Below are 17,725 nucleotides of genomic sequence, written 5' to 3'. Positions count from 1 at the left end.
TGTGTCAGTTTGGCTAGGCTATAGTACCCAGTTATTTAGTCAAACACTTGCATGGGTATTGCCATGAAGCTAATTTGTAGATGTGGTCTAACATCTACAATTAAATGGCTTTAAAGGGTATTTTTGTTGTTTAGTTGCTAGGTCATGTCCAACTCTTTGTGACCCCATGGGCTATAACCCGCCAGGTTCCTCTATCCATGGGACTTCCCAGGTAAGAATACTGGAATGGGTTGCCATTTCCATCTCCAGGGGCTCTTCCCAAGCCAGGGATTGAACCCATGTCTCCTGCATTGGCAGGCAATTTTTTTACCAATAAGCCAGCCACCAGGGAAACCAAAGTAAAGGGTAGTACCCTCAATAATATGGGAGTCTCATTTAAGTCAATTGAAGGCCTTACAAGGAAAATCTGAGGTTTCCAGAGGAAAAAATTCTGCCTCAGACTATAGCATCCTCAGGACTGTAACATCAACTCTGGCCAAATTTCCAGCCTGTCCTACATATTTCAGACTTGCTAGCCCCACAATCATGTGAGCCAATTCCTTAAAGTAAGCCTCTTTATACAAATATTCCATTGGTCTTATTTCTCTGGAGAACTCTAACACAACTTATTGCTAGTCATATAACAATGTCTGCCATATATTTCAATTTCATAAAGATAAAAATTGCTAGTGAAAAAATTTTTGAGTAGGACTTTGAAAACCTGAGAAGTATGATGAAATATGAGTTTTTCCCTTTATAACTGTTAAGATGAACAGGTACTAAATTAACAATCATTAAAATGAGAGGATTAATGCAAAATAAATTTCATTATTGAAAAATTGAGAATTGAACAATCTTTATTAGAAAAATAAAGAACTTGAAGACACTTCATAAAAGTAGCCTGCAAATAATGTAAAAATACCTAACCTCACTTGTAATTAAAAAAATACAAATAAAATTACAGTGAGACATCATTCTTAAGCTATCAAATTGGTAAAGATCTGAAAAGTAATACTTGTATTAGAGGATGGTGAAACAGATATACATACTGCTGATGGGTGTGTGAAATGGCACAATTGCTCTAGGAGATAATGTGGTACTATATATTCAAGATTTCTTAAAATGCCCACACTTTTCTACTCACTAGTTATAATTTTACAACTCTATTTCTAAGGAAACAATAAAAATATATAAAGATTTATTTTAAAAATTTACTCAGAATTATCTTCAATAGTTTACAATTAGAAACCACTTATACAGGGAAATAGATAAACAAATTATGGAATATTAATACAATGGAGTATCATATAACCATTGCAGACAATACACGTAGTTTTTACTTTGCATGGTAGTATGGAACTGAAAGAAATGACTGCAAGCTGAAACCTTGTAGTTATTCTAATCAATGGGAAAAGATTGATTTATTCTTTGACTTTCAGAAATTTTTGTCAGAACACTGAAAAGTCTTTTACTATCACTTATAAATGTCTAGTGAAATGAAAGAAATAGAAAAACTAGTATTTATTTAGTACACCGTAATTTAAAGCATTAATAATTAAAATGTTCTTCGTAAAAAAAAAACAAAACATTAAGAGTCATAAGACTAGCACTTTTCTTCTCTGAAAGTCTTACATGATGCACGTATCTTCTATGAACTGGAAAACTGTCATAAGCATTTCTAGGTTTGGATCAGATTCCAACAAATCACTGGATCAAAGAGGCAGCACAGTACACATTTTGCTTTACATGCATGAACTAAGAGATGCACAGTGACCAGGTCATCAACACTTTGAAATGTCACAACGGGTTATGACGTGCATCTGTTATTGACATAGTGTTTTGTGGACTGAGGAGTTAGCAGTTATTTATTATGCAACTACTCACAGTTAATACATATGGTAGTGGAAATCTGAATTGTGTGTTGGGAGACTCATGCCATTTAACTGAACTGTGGCAACTGAAATTTGTGTGTACTACAACATGCAAAGAGAGGGCTGCTTGTACTTCACGTAGTTTTAATGTCATGGGGAAATTAGAAGGTATAATTAGCAAATGCTTGATATAAGGGAAAAGAAACATAGTTATAGTCTCTAAGTAAGCTGGATCTTGACTTTATCAAAAGGACTATAAAAAAGCCTGGAGGAACTTTTAATTCAACAGTATTTGTTGTTGTTTAGTCGCTAAGTTGTGCCCAACTCTTTGGTGACTCCATGGACTGTGGCCCGCCATGTTTTTCTGCCCACGGGATTCTCCAGGCAAGAATACTGGAGTGTGTTGCCATTTCCTTCTTCAGGGGATCTTACAGACCCAGGGATCAAACCCACATCTCCTGCACTGGCAGGTCGACTCTTTACCATCTGAGCCACCAGGGAAGCTGAGTGCTAAGAACTATGCTGGGGATAGCAGTGAGCAAAGCGGACAAAAATCCACATCTTTAAGAAACTTTCAGTCTAAAACAAGAGCAGTGAGGAGAACACAATAACAAGATAAAGATACAGCAAAATATACAGCATGTCAAAGGAGAGATAATGCTTTGGAGAAAAAGCAGAGTAAGAGGATTAAGAGTGATGAGAACTGGGAATTCTAACATGTATACTGTCATGTAAGAATTGAATCGCCAGTCCATGTCTGACGTAGGGTGCAGCTTGCTTGGGGCTGGTGCATGGGGATGACCCAGAGAGATGTTGTGGGGAGGGAGGTGGGAGGGGGGTTCATGTTTGGGAACGCATGTAAGAATTAAAGATTTTAAAATTTAAAAAAAAATAAAAAATTAAAAAAAAAAAAAAAAAAAAAAAAAAGAGTGATGAGAACTGGATACATTACTCAAGATGGCAGTCAGTGAAGCCTTCACTGACAAAATAACATCCAGGTGAGGAGCTGAGGGTTAGAGAGTAAAGACTTTCAAAACCTGGGAAAAGCAAGCAGAAAAAAAACAGTACCTGCAGAGCCTTCAGGCAGAAATAGGCTGAGGAAGTTGTGGCTGCAGCAAGGTCAGTAGGAAGTGGAACAGAGTAGAAGGATGCTGTCAAGAGAAAATGGGGGTTGGGGTTGGGTGGTTAGGAAGAGTGCCACAGGGACCCCCAGAGGTCCAGTGGTTAAGACTGTGCGCCTCCAATACAGGGGACAAAGGTTCAATCCTTGGTCAGGAAACTAAGATTCCACACGCTGCTTAGCACAGTGTGTGTGTGTGTGTGTGTGTGTGTATATAAAGATATACATACACATATTATACATACATATACATATAACACACGTGTGTGTGTGTGTATGTGTGTGTGTGTATATATATATATATATAAAAGAAAGGAAGAAGAATGCCACCAACTGGTTTATATTTTATCATGATCTCTACCAAAGGGCTTCCCTGGTAGCTCAGTTGGTAAAGAATACACCTGCAATGCAGGACACCCTGGTTTGATTCCTGGGTTGGGACGTTCCCCTGGAGAAGAGATGGGTTACTCACTCCAGTGTTCTTGGACTTCCCTTGTGGCTCAGATGGTAGAGTCCACCTGCAATGCAGGAGACCTGGGCTTGATCCCTGCGTCAGGAATATCCTCTGGAGGAGGGCATGGCTACCCAAACCAGTATTCTTGTCTGGAGACTCCCATGGACAGAGAAGACTGGTGGGCTATAGTCCATCAGGCTGCAAAGAGTCAGACATAACTGAGCCACTAAGCACAGTACACACAGCACTGAAAGGGGAAGAAGTAGAGTTTTGATGATGGTTCTATTTTGAAGTAGAATAACAGAATTTGCTGATGGATTGGGTTCCGGATATGTATGGAAGAGAAAGAAGACTGATTCTAGGAATTTTGGCATAAGCAAGAATGGCATGACAAGTAACTAATATGAGGAAGACTTGTGAGTTGGTCAGGCTGGAGGGAAGACCAGGAATTTAGTTTTGGAGCTGTTAACTTTCAAATACTTATTATGCAAGGAAGTAGAGATGTCAATTAGGCAACTGAATATACAAAGTCTAAAGTTCCAGCTCAAGGTTTAGGAAGATACTTATTTGAGAGTTTAAAGTCTTAAGTCTGATGATATCATTAAGGGAGTTAAGTATAGAAAGAAAAAAGAAATTGTCCCTGGCTTGAGCCCCTTTATCTGTCAGAAGTCTAGGAGATAAGGAACATAAATTACTTGTCAGAAACAGGGTTAAGAAAGAAATCAATTTGAAAACACAATTTTTAGAAACTCAAATTACTGTATGACCCAGAGATTCTACTCCTAGCAATGTACCTATGATAAAGCGAAAACAATGTCCATATCAAAACTTGTATACAGATGTTCAAAGCAGCATTATTCACAATAATATAAAAAGCCAGAAACGACCCCAAAATGTCTATCAACTGATAAATGGATGAACTGTGGTATGGATACAGAGTGAAATACTGTTTGGCCGTAAAAAGAATAAAGTACTCATAAGTACTACAGGTGAAATTTGAAAACACCATAAGAAAAGAAGTCAGTCATAAAAGACCATACTGTATATTCCATTTATGTGAAATGTCCAGAACAGACAAACCAATAGAGACAGAAAGCAGATTTATACTTGAGATTAGGGAGGAATGAGGAGTACAGGATTTATTTTTGTAGCAATGAAAATGTGATAAAATTGACTGTGTTGATGGCTATACAACCCTGAGTATGATGAAAAAACCACACATGCACTTTAAACGGATGACTTGCATGGTAGGTGAATTATATCTCAGTAAAGCTGCTGCAGTAACCAAAACCACAAACAAACAACCCCCTGCCCAACTGGAGAATTCACAGAACAGAACTGGTTACTCTTGTATACTTACTTTATTGATGCTCACCCCAAATCTATTATGATAGTAAACTTACAAAGTGAAAGTTAACTGTAGAAAATCTACAAAGATGAACAAACTGTATAAGGAAGAAAATTAAAAATCATCCATAAATCCACATCCTTTCAAACTTCAGGTGATTCCTTTTTAATCATTTCCCCCCCCTGCTTACTTACATTTTGGTCAAAATAAAACTGAAACCATACTATATTACATTATATGGCTATACCACACATATCTATTCTTCTAATTTTAAGGAATTTAAAGTTTCTACACGTTTATTACTACAAACAGTCCTTTAGCCGAATCTCTGAATAACTCAATTTGAGAAGAACAAATTTCTAGAAATGCAATTACTTTGTTAAAATATGTGAATATTTTTTTAACTCTAAAAATACTGCCTTCCAGAAAAGCTATACCAATTTATCCTCTCATCAACAGTGCAAGGGGACACAATTTACCACAAATTGAACTAGTTCTTGTCAGTTTAAAATTTTTTACCAATGTGCATGAAAAAACATTGTCTTATTTAATTTGGGACTCATTTCTTAATAGTGATAAACTTATTTTCACATTGACGTCTTTTGTAAACTGCCAGCTTACATCCTTCTTTGCCCTTCTGGGATGTTAGTCATTTTCCTACACTTTTAATTTGAGAATGCTTTTATGTATTGCTTCTTCTATCACAAAAAACAGTTTGTCATTTGTATTTTAAGTTTGATGATGGTGGCTTTGACTTACCAAAATTTAAAGATTGATATAAATGACTCAATCTTTTCATTTATGTATAATTCTTATTCTAAAAAAGAAAATCTTTCCCCAGACTGGTGAGAAAAGTGATCATCAGACTTTCCTTGTAACAGTTTCTGTTATTTTTCTTTGCAACATTTACTAAGTATTTAACACATGAATGTAGAGTGCTAATAGTTTTACATATACTAGCTCACTGAATCCTCACAATCACCCTACAAGAGATCTTTTATCTTTCTCATAGCTTTCCAGTGAAGGGAAGATTACATTATATGACTAAGGTAACCGTTAATAAGATGCAGAACAGAAATTTAAAGCAAAAGCAATATAAAAGCCATATTTGTTCCACTGTGCTCATATCCATATTAAGACATTTTAATAGAGCTATGCTTGGCTGTAGGGTTCTCTCATATCCTCATCTGAGAAACAACGACCAGTTACTAAAACATGTAACTCCTTAAGCTCAATAAATTGAAGTTCAATAGTTGCTGAAGTTATTTATAAGTCCTGGTCCACACCCTTGAATCAACTTAAATACTTTATGTTCTATGTTTTTTTACAATAATATTGTGGGTATCTCTAAGTGAAGTATGATGAGCTTGCCACTTGGCTTTCAGACACAGACCAAGTTGGATTTATTCTGTAGAACCAGACTAAGATAGATTTTATTCGCTCCACATGATAAAAGAAAAAGATCTACAGAGTGACTTTCAAAGACTCCACTATAATGATACACTTATGTAGTATTTGTAATCAATGCCCTCTCTCATTTAGTTTTTCATTTGCTCATGTAGATAAAACTGCTCACAAACTAGTGCTTAAATAAAAACACACCAGATTCTTGATAATATTCCTCCTCTCAATGAGTATTAAAAATGTCTTATTTTACTTTATTTAAATTGTTCTGTTTTACTTATGTTATTATTGTAAGCATTCTCAAATTCTTTTTGAAAATAGACAAAGAATAAACAGTATTCATTACAATTAATGTTGCTCAAAGCATTCCTCTGACTGAATTTAGCAAAGTACTATGGCATAATTTTAAGTGCGCTTTTCAAAACAACATAAAATTATGTAGACTGATATTACCTAAGTTGAAAAGAACAAATTAGATGCAGAACACATATACTTTACTACAAATTGGGACTGGAAGAAATCACATTAAAATTTAAACGATGAATTAAGGTTAACTATGTCGAGTGGTTGAGAGCTCAGAAAATTGTGTCTAGAACACCAGCCTTGACATAAGACTTTACATCCAACTAAATCTTGATGACTCCATCTTCAATCTCAAAGTCTATCTTAAAAGAAGACATTAATACTTGACTGATTTTTAAGACTGATTTTATTCTGTTAATAGAGGAATTAAAATTCACACAATTATACCCTTTATATTCTGCTCTGTACATGTTAATAAAAATAAAGCAGTGCCTTATGGATTTGGGTTGTATTTTATTTTGACTTTGATAATTCAACTAAAAATTTGATTTACAAAATTTACAAATGGTAATAGTTTTCCAGAGTCCTATTTAAACTTCCAGAGTTAAGCTATCAAGGATTCCTGGCTTTGGTTTGTTGTGGGCCAAACAAAAATTGTTCTTACCTTTACACCCTGAATGAGACCATTCATGAGGAATGTGTGTTGAGGAAACGTTTCATGTAGAACCTACAAAAAGCAAACAAACATCAAGAAAAATTCTAAAGTAAATGAAAGGGAACGATTTCTGACTCTTGTTAATGGCAGACTAGGTAACTAAACCCTGGAATGAAAAATATTAAGGAATAATGAAATATGGAAAATGTCTTAAAAGTATGAAAAGGTAACAAGATAATGAAGTAAGAACCTAAAAACGTATGCCAAGGATTCAGTTGCTTTTGCTACAAAAGCACAAACAATTTAAAGGATATACTACAAAGAGTTACTCAAACTCAGTTATGAACCTGCAGCCCAGCTTCATGGCATGTACATGGTCCAGGAAACCTCAAACCTTAAATTCAGATTATACTGATCCAGACTGATAGCCTCTCCAGATGTTTAGAAGAAAAAAATCTAAAGTTATTTCTGAAAAGGCCATCACTCAGGCTTCACATCAACCATACATGTACTTTCTCAAATATAATGACAAGGACATAATCAAAGGTAATCAGATACAAAAGTAAATAAGACACCATGAACAAGAAAACAGCAAACAGTACGTAACAAACACTCAAAGACTCTATGTTTTGGAATTATTTAACAGACTTTAAAAATAGCATGCTTACTGTGTTACAAGACATATAAAGTAACCTTGAAACTTTGCAGCAGATTAAAAGAACGAAAGTCTAGAAGAGAAAATACTAAATTAAAAACTCAATGGGTATGTTTAACCAGATTAAACACAGTTTAAGACAGTTAACTGACAGTTAACTGAACCAAAAGGTAGGTTAAGAGAAGTTATCCAGAATGCAGCAGAGACAAATAGACAGGATATAAGACAGAATGTAAGAGATACAGAGAAGCCAATAAGAAAGTCTAACAATGTAAACTAGTCCAGTAATAACAGTGAGGCAGAGATAATATTTTAGAAGCCAGTAATTGAGAATGTAGTTGAATCAATGACAGACATCAATGAAGAGATTAAAGCACCTATCAAATTTTAAGCAGTATAAAAAGAAATCCACATTTGCAATCAAACTAAAATTATAGAGAACCATAAAAAAATTCTTTAAAACAGAAATAACAGATTGCTTTCAAAGGAACAACAGTTAGATTATTTCTTAAGACTAACATTTTTGAACTGAGACAAGGACTGGGCTATTCTATCATCAGGATAGTAAGAAAAATAAAACAAATGCCAATCTAAAATTGTACACCCAGTTAAAATGTCCTCTGACACAAAGGCAAGTCTCCACATTTTTCGATTTGGCAAAAACAAGTTTATTAACTTATAGTAATGAGTTTACTAACTTATAGACTCCGCTAATTTGACTTTGTGGATCACAATAAACTGCGGAAAATTCTGAAAGTGATGGGAATACCAGACCACCTGACCTGCCTCTTGAGAAACCTGTATGCAGGTCAGGAAGCAACAGTTAGAACTGGACATGGAACAACAGACTGGTTCCAAATAGGAAAAGGGGTATGTCAAGGCTGTATATTGTCACCCTACTTATTTAACTTCTATGTAGAGTACATCATGAGAAACAGTGGGCTGGAAGAAGCACAAGCTGGAATCAAGATTGCCAGGAGAAATATCAGTAACCTCAGATAGGCAGATGACACCACCCTTATGGCAGAAAGTGAAGAGGAACTAAAAAGCCTCTTGATGAAAGTGAAAGAGGAGAGTGAAAAAGTTGGCTTAAAGCTCAACATTCAGAAAACGCAGATCATGGCATCTGGTCCCATCACTTCATGGGAAACAGATGGGGAAACAGTGGAAACAGTGTCACACTTTATTTTTGGGGGGCTCCAAAATCACTGTAGATGGTGACTGCAGCCATGAAATTAAAAGACGTTTACTCCTTGGAAGGAAAGTTATAAGCAACTTAGACAGCATATTAAAAAGCAGAGACATTACTTTGCCAACAAAGGTCCGTCTAGTCAAGGCTATGGTTTTTCCAGTGGTCATGCATTGATGTGAGAGTTGGACTGTGAAGAAAGCTGAGCACCAAAGAATTCATGCCTTTGAACTGTGGTGTTGGAGAGGACTTTTGAGAGTCCCTTGGACTGCCAGGAGATCCAACCAGTCCATTCTGAAGGAGATCAGTCGTGGGTGTTCTTTGGACGGAATGATGCTAAAGCTGAAACTCCAGTACTTTGGCCACCTCATGCAAAGAGTTGATTCATTGGAAAAGACCCTGATGCTGGGAGGGATTGGGGGCAGGAGGAGAAAGGGACGACAGAGGATGAGATGGCTGGATGACATCACCGACTTGATGGACGTGAGTTTGAGTGCTGAGATTCATGGGGTCGCAAAAAGTTGGACACGACTGAGTTACTGAACTGAACTGAACTGAACATATTTTAAAAAATACTTTCAAGAGAAGGAAAATTATAGAGGTATAATTAAGGTTCAAGATGCAAAATAAAATAAAGATCATGGAAAATGGTATATAAATGAACAGGGATGCTGCAAAACAAAAATAACAGGTCTTATAGTTTTTATTTTTACTATACAGAAGTAAAATATTTAATTGGATTTTACATAGAGCAGTGTGTACATGACTATGTAAAATGGATAGGCTACAAAGACCTGTTGTATAGCACATGGAACTCTGCTCAATATTACGTGCTTGCCTGCATGGTAGGCAGGTTTGAGGGAGAATGGATACATGTATATATATGGCTGAATCCTTGCACTATTCACCTGAAACTACCACAACCCTGTAAATCAGTTGGCTATATGCCAATATAAAATGAAAAGCTTGAAGTCTGAAGTAAAAAAAAAAAAAGCTTAGAGAAGGAAATGACAACCCGCTCCAGTATTCTTGTCTGCTAAATCCCATGGCAGAGGAGCCTGGTGGGCTATACAGTTCAAGGGGTCACAAAAAGGCAAACAACTCTTTGTGACTAAACAACAAAAACAGAATACTTAACAATATTCATTTACCTCATTTATGCTAATATGCTTGACATCGTAAAGGAATCTTTAAGGAAATCAACCCTGAATATTCACTGGAAGGACTGACGCGGAAGCTGAAGCTCCAATACTTTGGCTACCTGATGTAAAGAGCCAACTCACTAGAAAAGACACTGATGCTGGGAAAGATGGAAGGCAAAAGGAGAAGAGTGAGGCAGAGAATGAAATGGCTGGATAGCATTACCGATTCAATGGAAATGAACTTGGGCAACAATGGGAGACAGTGAGAGACAGGGAGGCCTGGCATGCTGCAGTCCATGGGGTTGCAAAGAGTTGGACATGACTTAACAACTGAACAATAACATGTTAATATTATATAAAATTAAAGATATGGATTAAGAGTAGACTTTGATAAGTTTACATGTAATGCTAGAGAAACCACAAAAATAACAGGAATAGAGTAGAATACTTCTAATGTAATAGAAGAAAAAATAGCCTAACTATTCAATGCAAATGAAGGCAAAAAGGAACAAAATGACAACTTAGAACTGCAGTACATAGAAAAAAATAATGAAGTAATTGAATTCACAAAGACTTAATACACCAGTTAAAAGGCAAAAATAGTGTAGCCTAAAACCAGAATTTGAATCACAGGATTTGGAGCCAAAGGATAACTTCACTCATACTGGGTTTGCCAAAAAATTCCTTCAGTTTTTAAGTAAAGATAAAAGACACATTTTTCATTTTGCCAAGAACTTTATCGAACAATGTATTCCCCATTTTGTTCCACTTATCTTCTGCCATTTTCCAGTCAACTTCGTAATTCGATCTTGCCTAAACTTTTTATCTTTTTGAGCAAAGAACTGTCACAGGTGGCTTCTACAGTCTTTCAGGGAATTCAAATTTTTTTCCATTAAGATAATTTTGTATAGACAAAATCTGAAAGTGCAACATCTGGTGAACACAGTGGATGAATCAGAACTTCCCAGCCAAGTTATAACAATTTTTGCCTGGTCATCAAAGAAACATGCATTATTCAGATGGAAGATTAAGCATTTTCTGTTGACTAATTTTGGATGCTTTTCATTGTGTGCTTTCAGTTGGTCTCAATGGGCGCAGTACTTGCTGGAATTAATTGTCTGGTTTTCCATATAGAGTCCATAATAAAGGACTTCCTACCAATCCCGCCACATACATGACATCACCTTCTTTGGATGAAGACCAGCCTTCAGTATGGTTGGTGGTGGTTCATTTCATTTGCCCAGCAATCTTTTCCATTTCACATTATTGTACAGTATCCACTTTTCATTGTCCATCACAATTTTAAAAACTGGTATATTTTTGTTACATTTAAGTTAAGAATCCAGTGTGCAAATACAGTCAAGAAGGGCTTTTCTTTTGCTTAACTTGTGTGGAACCCAAACATCAAAGTGACTGACATAACCAAGCTGGTGCAAATGATTTTCAATGCCTGGTTTTGGATATTGAGTATGTTGGCTCTCTCCCACATGGTATAACATTGACTTTACCATCCAGCAAGAAATCTCCAGTATGAAACTTGGCAAGCCACTTTTGATACATTCAACAGTCACAGCACCTTTTCCATATACTGCTCTTTTTTCTGTGTTTCAGTTCTGTTTTTACCTTTCTTGAAAAGGTAAAGCATAATGTGTCCAAAAAATGTTGCTTTTTTCCTTCCACCTTCAATATTAAAATGGCTACAAAAAAATTCATCAATTTTGATTTTTTTTTCAAAAATTCATGCTGCTATGACAACCATCACAATACAATTTTACAAAACTTTCTAATGAAGTTAAAAGCAACTAAATGGAACTAGATAAAAATGGATAAACTGAACTTTTGCATAAACTAAGATCCCATAATGTTTAGCCAGAAAAAGAAAATCAAGCACATGAACATCAAGACATGTACAGAATGTTTATAGCAGCATTGTAGGAACAATGGAAAAACTAGAAACAAATATTCATAAATTGCATTAACAGTGCACAATAGAAAAAAGAAAGCCCCAGAAGACAACATGAATGTTATACATTATGCCCTTTTTAGAAGTTCAAAAATAACCAGAATCAAACAACACAGACACATCCGTGTATTTATATATACAATAATGTGATCTAAATCTAGAAAGTAATCAAGCAAACGACAAGAAAAATTCAGAATTGTAGTTAACTTTGTGGATGAGGAGTAGGGAAAGAGATAGGCAAAGAGGACACAGAAATAAATTGTTCTTGGGTTGGGCATGGGTTCACCAGTATTCAACACATCCTTAAAAACTATGCTGCAGCAATAAATTTTAAAAACAAAATAAGAAGGATAAAACAAATGGGGGATGAATGTTTAATTAAATGTTTCATTCCATGAGTGAAACAAATCTATGTATCATGAAGACAGTTACGATTAATCTATTTCTATGCACCTGAAATCCTATGAATTACAAAAACAGAGGGAAGGAAAGAGTGACTAGCCTCTAACTTTAGAAAGTTTACCTCCACAGATTTTTCAAAAAATGAAATTAAGATGTATCCATAGAAATGATTTCAAATCTATCCCTTAATAACATAATTTTTATAGGTTAGAAAAGATTTGCCATCGCAGCTAGTGGCATTTGAACTCTACTCACTGTACTGAAAAACAAACAAACAAAAAAAATAGAAAAGATAAAGGACAACAAATAACTCAAGTGCAAAATAAGTTTTCAGAAAAATCTTTTCTAATAACAAATTTCATAGAATAGAGATACAGAAATCTTCAAAGGGAATACTAATCAATATTAGAACTGTTTAATGATTTATCATATGCATCATAGAAATATGGTAAAATAGCAAAACATAACAGTATATTTTTAAAAAATGTTTCTCTGATCCCTGGTGTATCAAAAATATTTTCTGATAAGAAAAATGTTTCTCTTATCCAGTCTTTTAGCCCCACTTTTTCCCTATTATACACTGTCAGACCAAGGCTGAGAGCTTAACAGGTATTTTTCAAACTCCCCTTCTCTATGGGTTTCAGGGGAGTGCTGGTGAACACTACACCAGTAACTCCAGGACTGCCTTCACTCTGTCAAAGGGACAGTAATTCTGTTCACCTCTGCTGCCTCCAGCTTAATCCTCACCTTGCAGACCTCTGGTGTCCCCTAAAAACAGTTCTACATTCAAGATGATACAAATATGCATTCATTTATGCAGGTAATGTATCTAGCATAAAGAAATTAAATCTTTAATTTGGCAAGACCATATCCATGTCAATCTTAAAGGAAATCAACCCTAGATATTCATTGGAAGGACTGATGCTGAAGCTTAAACTCCGATACTTTGGCCACTTGATAAAAAGAGCTGACTCACTGAAAAAGACATGCTGGGAAAGACTGAGGGCAAGAAAAGGGGGGAAGGAAGATGAGATGGTTGGATGGTATCACCGACTCAATGGACATGAGTGTGTGCAAAAGTGAAGGACAGGGAAGCCTGGTGTGCTGCAGTTCATGGCGTTCCAAAGAGCTGGACACAACTGAGAAACCAACAACAACATATCCATGTATGAATGACAGAACATGGATTTACTGAACTGCATATTAGAATATATAGTTCTACAGGAATTAGATACAGGAGATCAGCCCTGGGATTTCTTTGGAAGGAATGATGCTAAAGCTGAAACTCCAGTACTTTGGCCACCTCATGAGAAGAGTTGACTCATTGGAAAAGACTCTGATGCTGGGAGGGATTGGGGGCAGGAGGAGAAGGGGATGACAGAGGATGAGATGGCTGGATGGCATCACTGACTCGATGGACATGAGTCTGAGTGAACTCCGGGAACTGGTGATGGACTGGGAGGCCTGGCGTGCTGCGATTCATGGGGTCGCAAAGAGTCGGACACGATTGAGCGACTGAACTGAACTGAAATGAGCAGCAGGCATGGCAGGGCAATGGAATTTCTGGCAGTATAAGAAACTGTTTCTGGGTAATAAAGCAATGATGTAGGAAGTTCTTCTAAAATTTTTTAATATGTGCTTTTTAAAACTTTCCTACTTTTTCCTATTAAAAAAAGATAATGAAATAGTAAAGTTTTATTAAAGAAATAAGTAAAACAAAGTAAGTCAATAATTTATTTTCTACTAAGCTAAGGACTAAACCTTTATAAAATAAAGCAGCTATAAAGAAAATAGAAAATTTTTCCAAACTTTTCAAATTCAAAAAATTTTTTCAGTATATAAATAATTATACTACAACAGTAACTGTTATCACAACAAACCTAATGCTAGGACTTTTCTGGTGGTCCAGTGGTTGAGAATCCACCTGCCAATGCAGGGGACGTGGGTTTGATGCCTGATCCAGGGAGATTCCACATGCTGTCAGGAAACTAAACCTGTGTGCCACAACTACTGAAGCCTGCATGCTCTAGAGCCCGTGCTCTGCAACAAGAGATGCTGCTGCAATGAGAAGCTGGCATGCTGCAACTAGAAAAAGCCTGCACTGCAAGTAGAAAAAGCCTGCATAGCAACAAAGACTCAGCACAGCAAAATAATAATAATAATAATTTTAATTAATTAATTTTTAAAAAGTATACTGACTTTCAGGTCAACATGGTGGAGTAGAAAGACCAGTGTGCAACTCCTGTGAGAGCACCAAAACTGAAAGTAGCTGTTAAAAACCATCGACAGGAGAACACTGGAACCCACCAAAAAAAAGATACCCCATGTCTAAAGACAAAGAAAAAGCCACAAGGAGGTGCCAGGAGGGGCTCAGTTGTGATAAAATCAAATCCTATACCTGTCAGGTGGGTGACCCACAAACTGGTGACAGTAATACCAAGGAAGTTCTCCCACTGTTGTGAAGGTTCAGAACTCCGCATCAGTCTTCCCAACCTGGGATCTGGCAAAGGAACTGGGAATCCCCAGGGAGTCTGACTTTGAAGACGAGCAGGATTTGATTACAGGGCTTCCACAAGACTGGGGGAAACAGACTGCAATCCTAGAGGGCAGAAACAAAACCTTGTGTGCACCAAGACCTAGGGGAAAGGAGCAGTGACCCCACTGGAGGCTGAACCAGAGCTACCTGGTAGTGCGGGAGGGCCTCCTGTTGAGGCATGGGTCAGCAGGGCCTCACCGTGGGAATGGGGGCACTGGCAGCAGCAGTCCTGGAAACGGACCCTTGGTATAAGTCCTCCTGGAGGTTGCCACTAACCCTACCAGAGAGGTGGCTAGCCTCAGGCTAAAAAACAAACAGGGAAGGAGCACAACTCCACCACCCATCAGCAGACAACTGAATTAAAGTTTTATTGAGCATGGCCCTGCCCACCATTGCAAGACCCAGTTTTCCCAACCAGTCTATCCTGTCAGGAAGCTTACACAAGCCTCTTACCCAACTCCATTAGAGTGCAGACAGAAGAAACAAGAATAATCACAACTCTACAGCTGCTAGAAGAAAAACCACATTATAGAAAGTTAATCAGCATGAAAAAGCAGAAAGTTATGTCCCAGATTAAGGGACAAGATAAAACACCAGAAAAACAACTAAATGAAGATAGGCAAGGAGGCCTGGAGTGCTGTAGTCCATGGGGTCACAAAGAGTCTGACATGACTGAGCAACCGAACTGAACTTTCCAGAGAAAGAATTGAGAATAATGATAGTGAAGATGATCCAGGATCTTGGGAAAACAATGGAGAAGATGCTGGAAGTGTTTGCCAAAGACCTGGAAGAATTGAAGAACAAAATAACAGATGAACAAAAAACTAGAAGGAACCAATAGCCAAATAACGGAGGTAGGAAAATGGATAGATGACCTGGAGGACAGAATGGTCAAAATCACTGCCACAGAACAGACTACAGAAAAAAGAATGAAGAGACCTCTGGGACAACAATAAACACACCAACATTCACATTATAGGTGTCCCAGAAGGAGAAGAGAGAGAGAAAGGACCCAAGAAAATATTTGAAGAAATATTAGCTGCAAACTTTCTTAACATGGGAAAGGAAATCGTCAAGTCCAGGCAACATACAGAGTCTAAGGTAGGATAAACCAAAGGAGGAAAACACACAGCAATCAATATGACAAAGATTAAAAGCAAAGATAAAATATTAAAAGCAACAAGGGTAAAATGACAAATAACATACAAGGGAACTTGCACAAGGTTATAAGCTAGTTTCTCAATAGAAACTATACAAGCTAGCAGCGAAGGGCATGATATATTTAAAGTGATGAAAGAGAAGCACCTACAATCAAGAATACTCTACCCGGCAAGACTCTTATTCAGATTAGTGATCACACCATCATGATTATCTGGGTCATGAAGATCTTTTTTGTACAGTTCTCCTGTGTATTCTTGCCACCTCTTCTTAATATCTTCTCCTTCTGTTAGGTCCATACTATTTCTGTCCTTTATCGAGCCCATCTTTGCATGAAATGTTCCCTTGGTATCTCTAATTTTCTTGAAGAGATCTCTAGTCATTCCCATTCTATTGTTTTCCTCTATTTCTTTGCATTGATATCTGAGGAAGGCTTTCTTATCTCTCCTTGCTATTCTTTGGAACTCTGCGTTCAAACGGGTATATCTTTCCTTTTCTCCTTTGCTTTTCACTTCTCTTCTTTTCACAGCTATTTGTATGGTCTCCTCACAGCCATTTTGCTTTTTTTGCATTTCTTTTCTTAGGGATGATCTTGATCCCTGTCTCCTGTACAATGTCATGAACCTCCATCCATAGTTCATCGGGCACTCTACCAGATCTAGTCCCTTAAATCTATTTCTCACTTCCACTGTATAATCGTAAGAGATTTGATTTAGGTCATACCTGAATGGTCTAGTGGTTTTCCCTACTTTCTTCAATTTAAGTCTGAATTTGGCAATAAAGAGTTCATGTTCTGAGCCACAGTCAGCTCCTGGTCTTTTTGCTGACTGTATAGAGCCTCTCCATCTTCAGCTACAAAGAATATAATCAATCTGATTTCAGTGTTGACCATCTGGTGATGTCCATGTGTAGAGTATTCTCTTGTATTGTTGGAAGAAGGTGTTTGCTATGACCAGTGCATTCTCTTGGCAAAACTCTATTAGCCTTTGCCCTGCTTCATTCCATACTCCAAGGCCAACTTTGCCTGTTACTCCAGGTGTTTCTTGACTTCCTACTTTTGCATTTTAGTCCCCTATAATAAAAAGGACATCTTTTTTGGGTGTTAGTTCTAAAAGGTCTTATAGGTCTTCATAGAACCGTTCAGCTTCTTCAGCGTTACTGGTTGGGGCATAGGCATGGATTATTGTGATATTGAATGGTTTGCCTCGAAACAAACAGAGGGCATTCTGTTGTTTTTGACATTGTATCAAATTCTACATTTCAGACTCTTCTGTTGACCATGATGTCTACTCTATTTCTTCTAAGGGATCCCTGCCCATAGAAGTAGATATAATGGTCATCTGAGTTAAATCGACCCATTCCAGTCCATTTTAGTTTGCTGATTCCTAGAGTGTCGACGTTCACTCTTGCCATCTCCCATTTGACCACTTTCAATTTGCCTTGATTCATGGACCTGACATTCCAGGTTTCTATGCAATATTGCTCTTTACAGCATCAAACCTTGCTTCTATCACCAGTCACACCCACAACTGGGTATTGTTTTTGC

At 37.0% G+C, this 17,725-nt stretch overlaps 1 protein-coding gene across 1 annotated transcript in view; it reads right to left on the bottom strand.

Annotated features, from left to right (window-relative positions):
* MFSD14B (major facilitator superfamily domain containing 14B) overlaps positions 1–17,725 on the bottom strand; it is a 118,643-nt gene that overhangs the window by 38,174 nt on the left and 62,744 nt on the right. Inside the window, exon 3 of the mRNA XM_005683502.3 lies at positions 7,144–7,206. Coding sequence (XP_005683559.2) covers positions 7,144–7,206 — 63 coding nt within the window. The remainder of the gene's footprint in view (positions 1–7,143; positions 7,207–17,725) is intronic.

This window comes from Capra hircus, chromosome 8, assembly GCF_001704415.2.
Source record: "Capra hircus breed San Clemente chromosome 8, ASM170441v1, whole genome shotgun sequence".
NCBI lineage: Eukaryota > Metazoa > Chordata > Mammalia > Artiodactyla > Bovidae > Capra > Capra hircus.
This window is presented reverse-complemented; position numbering and strand designations above follow the sequence as displayed.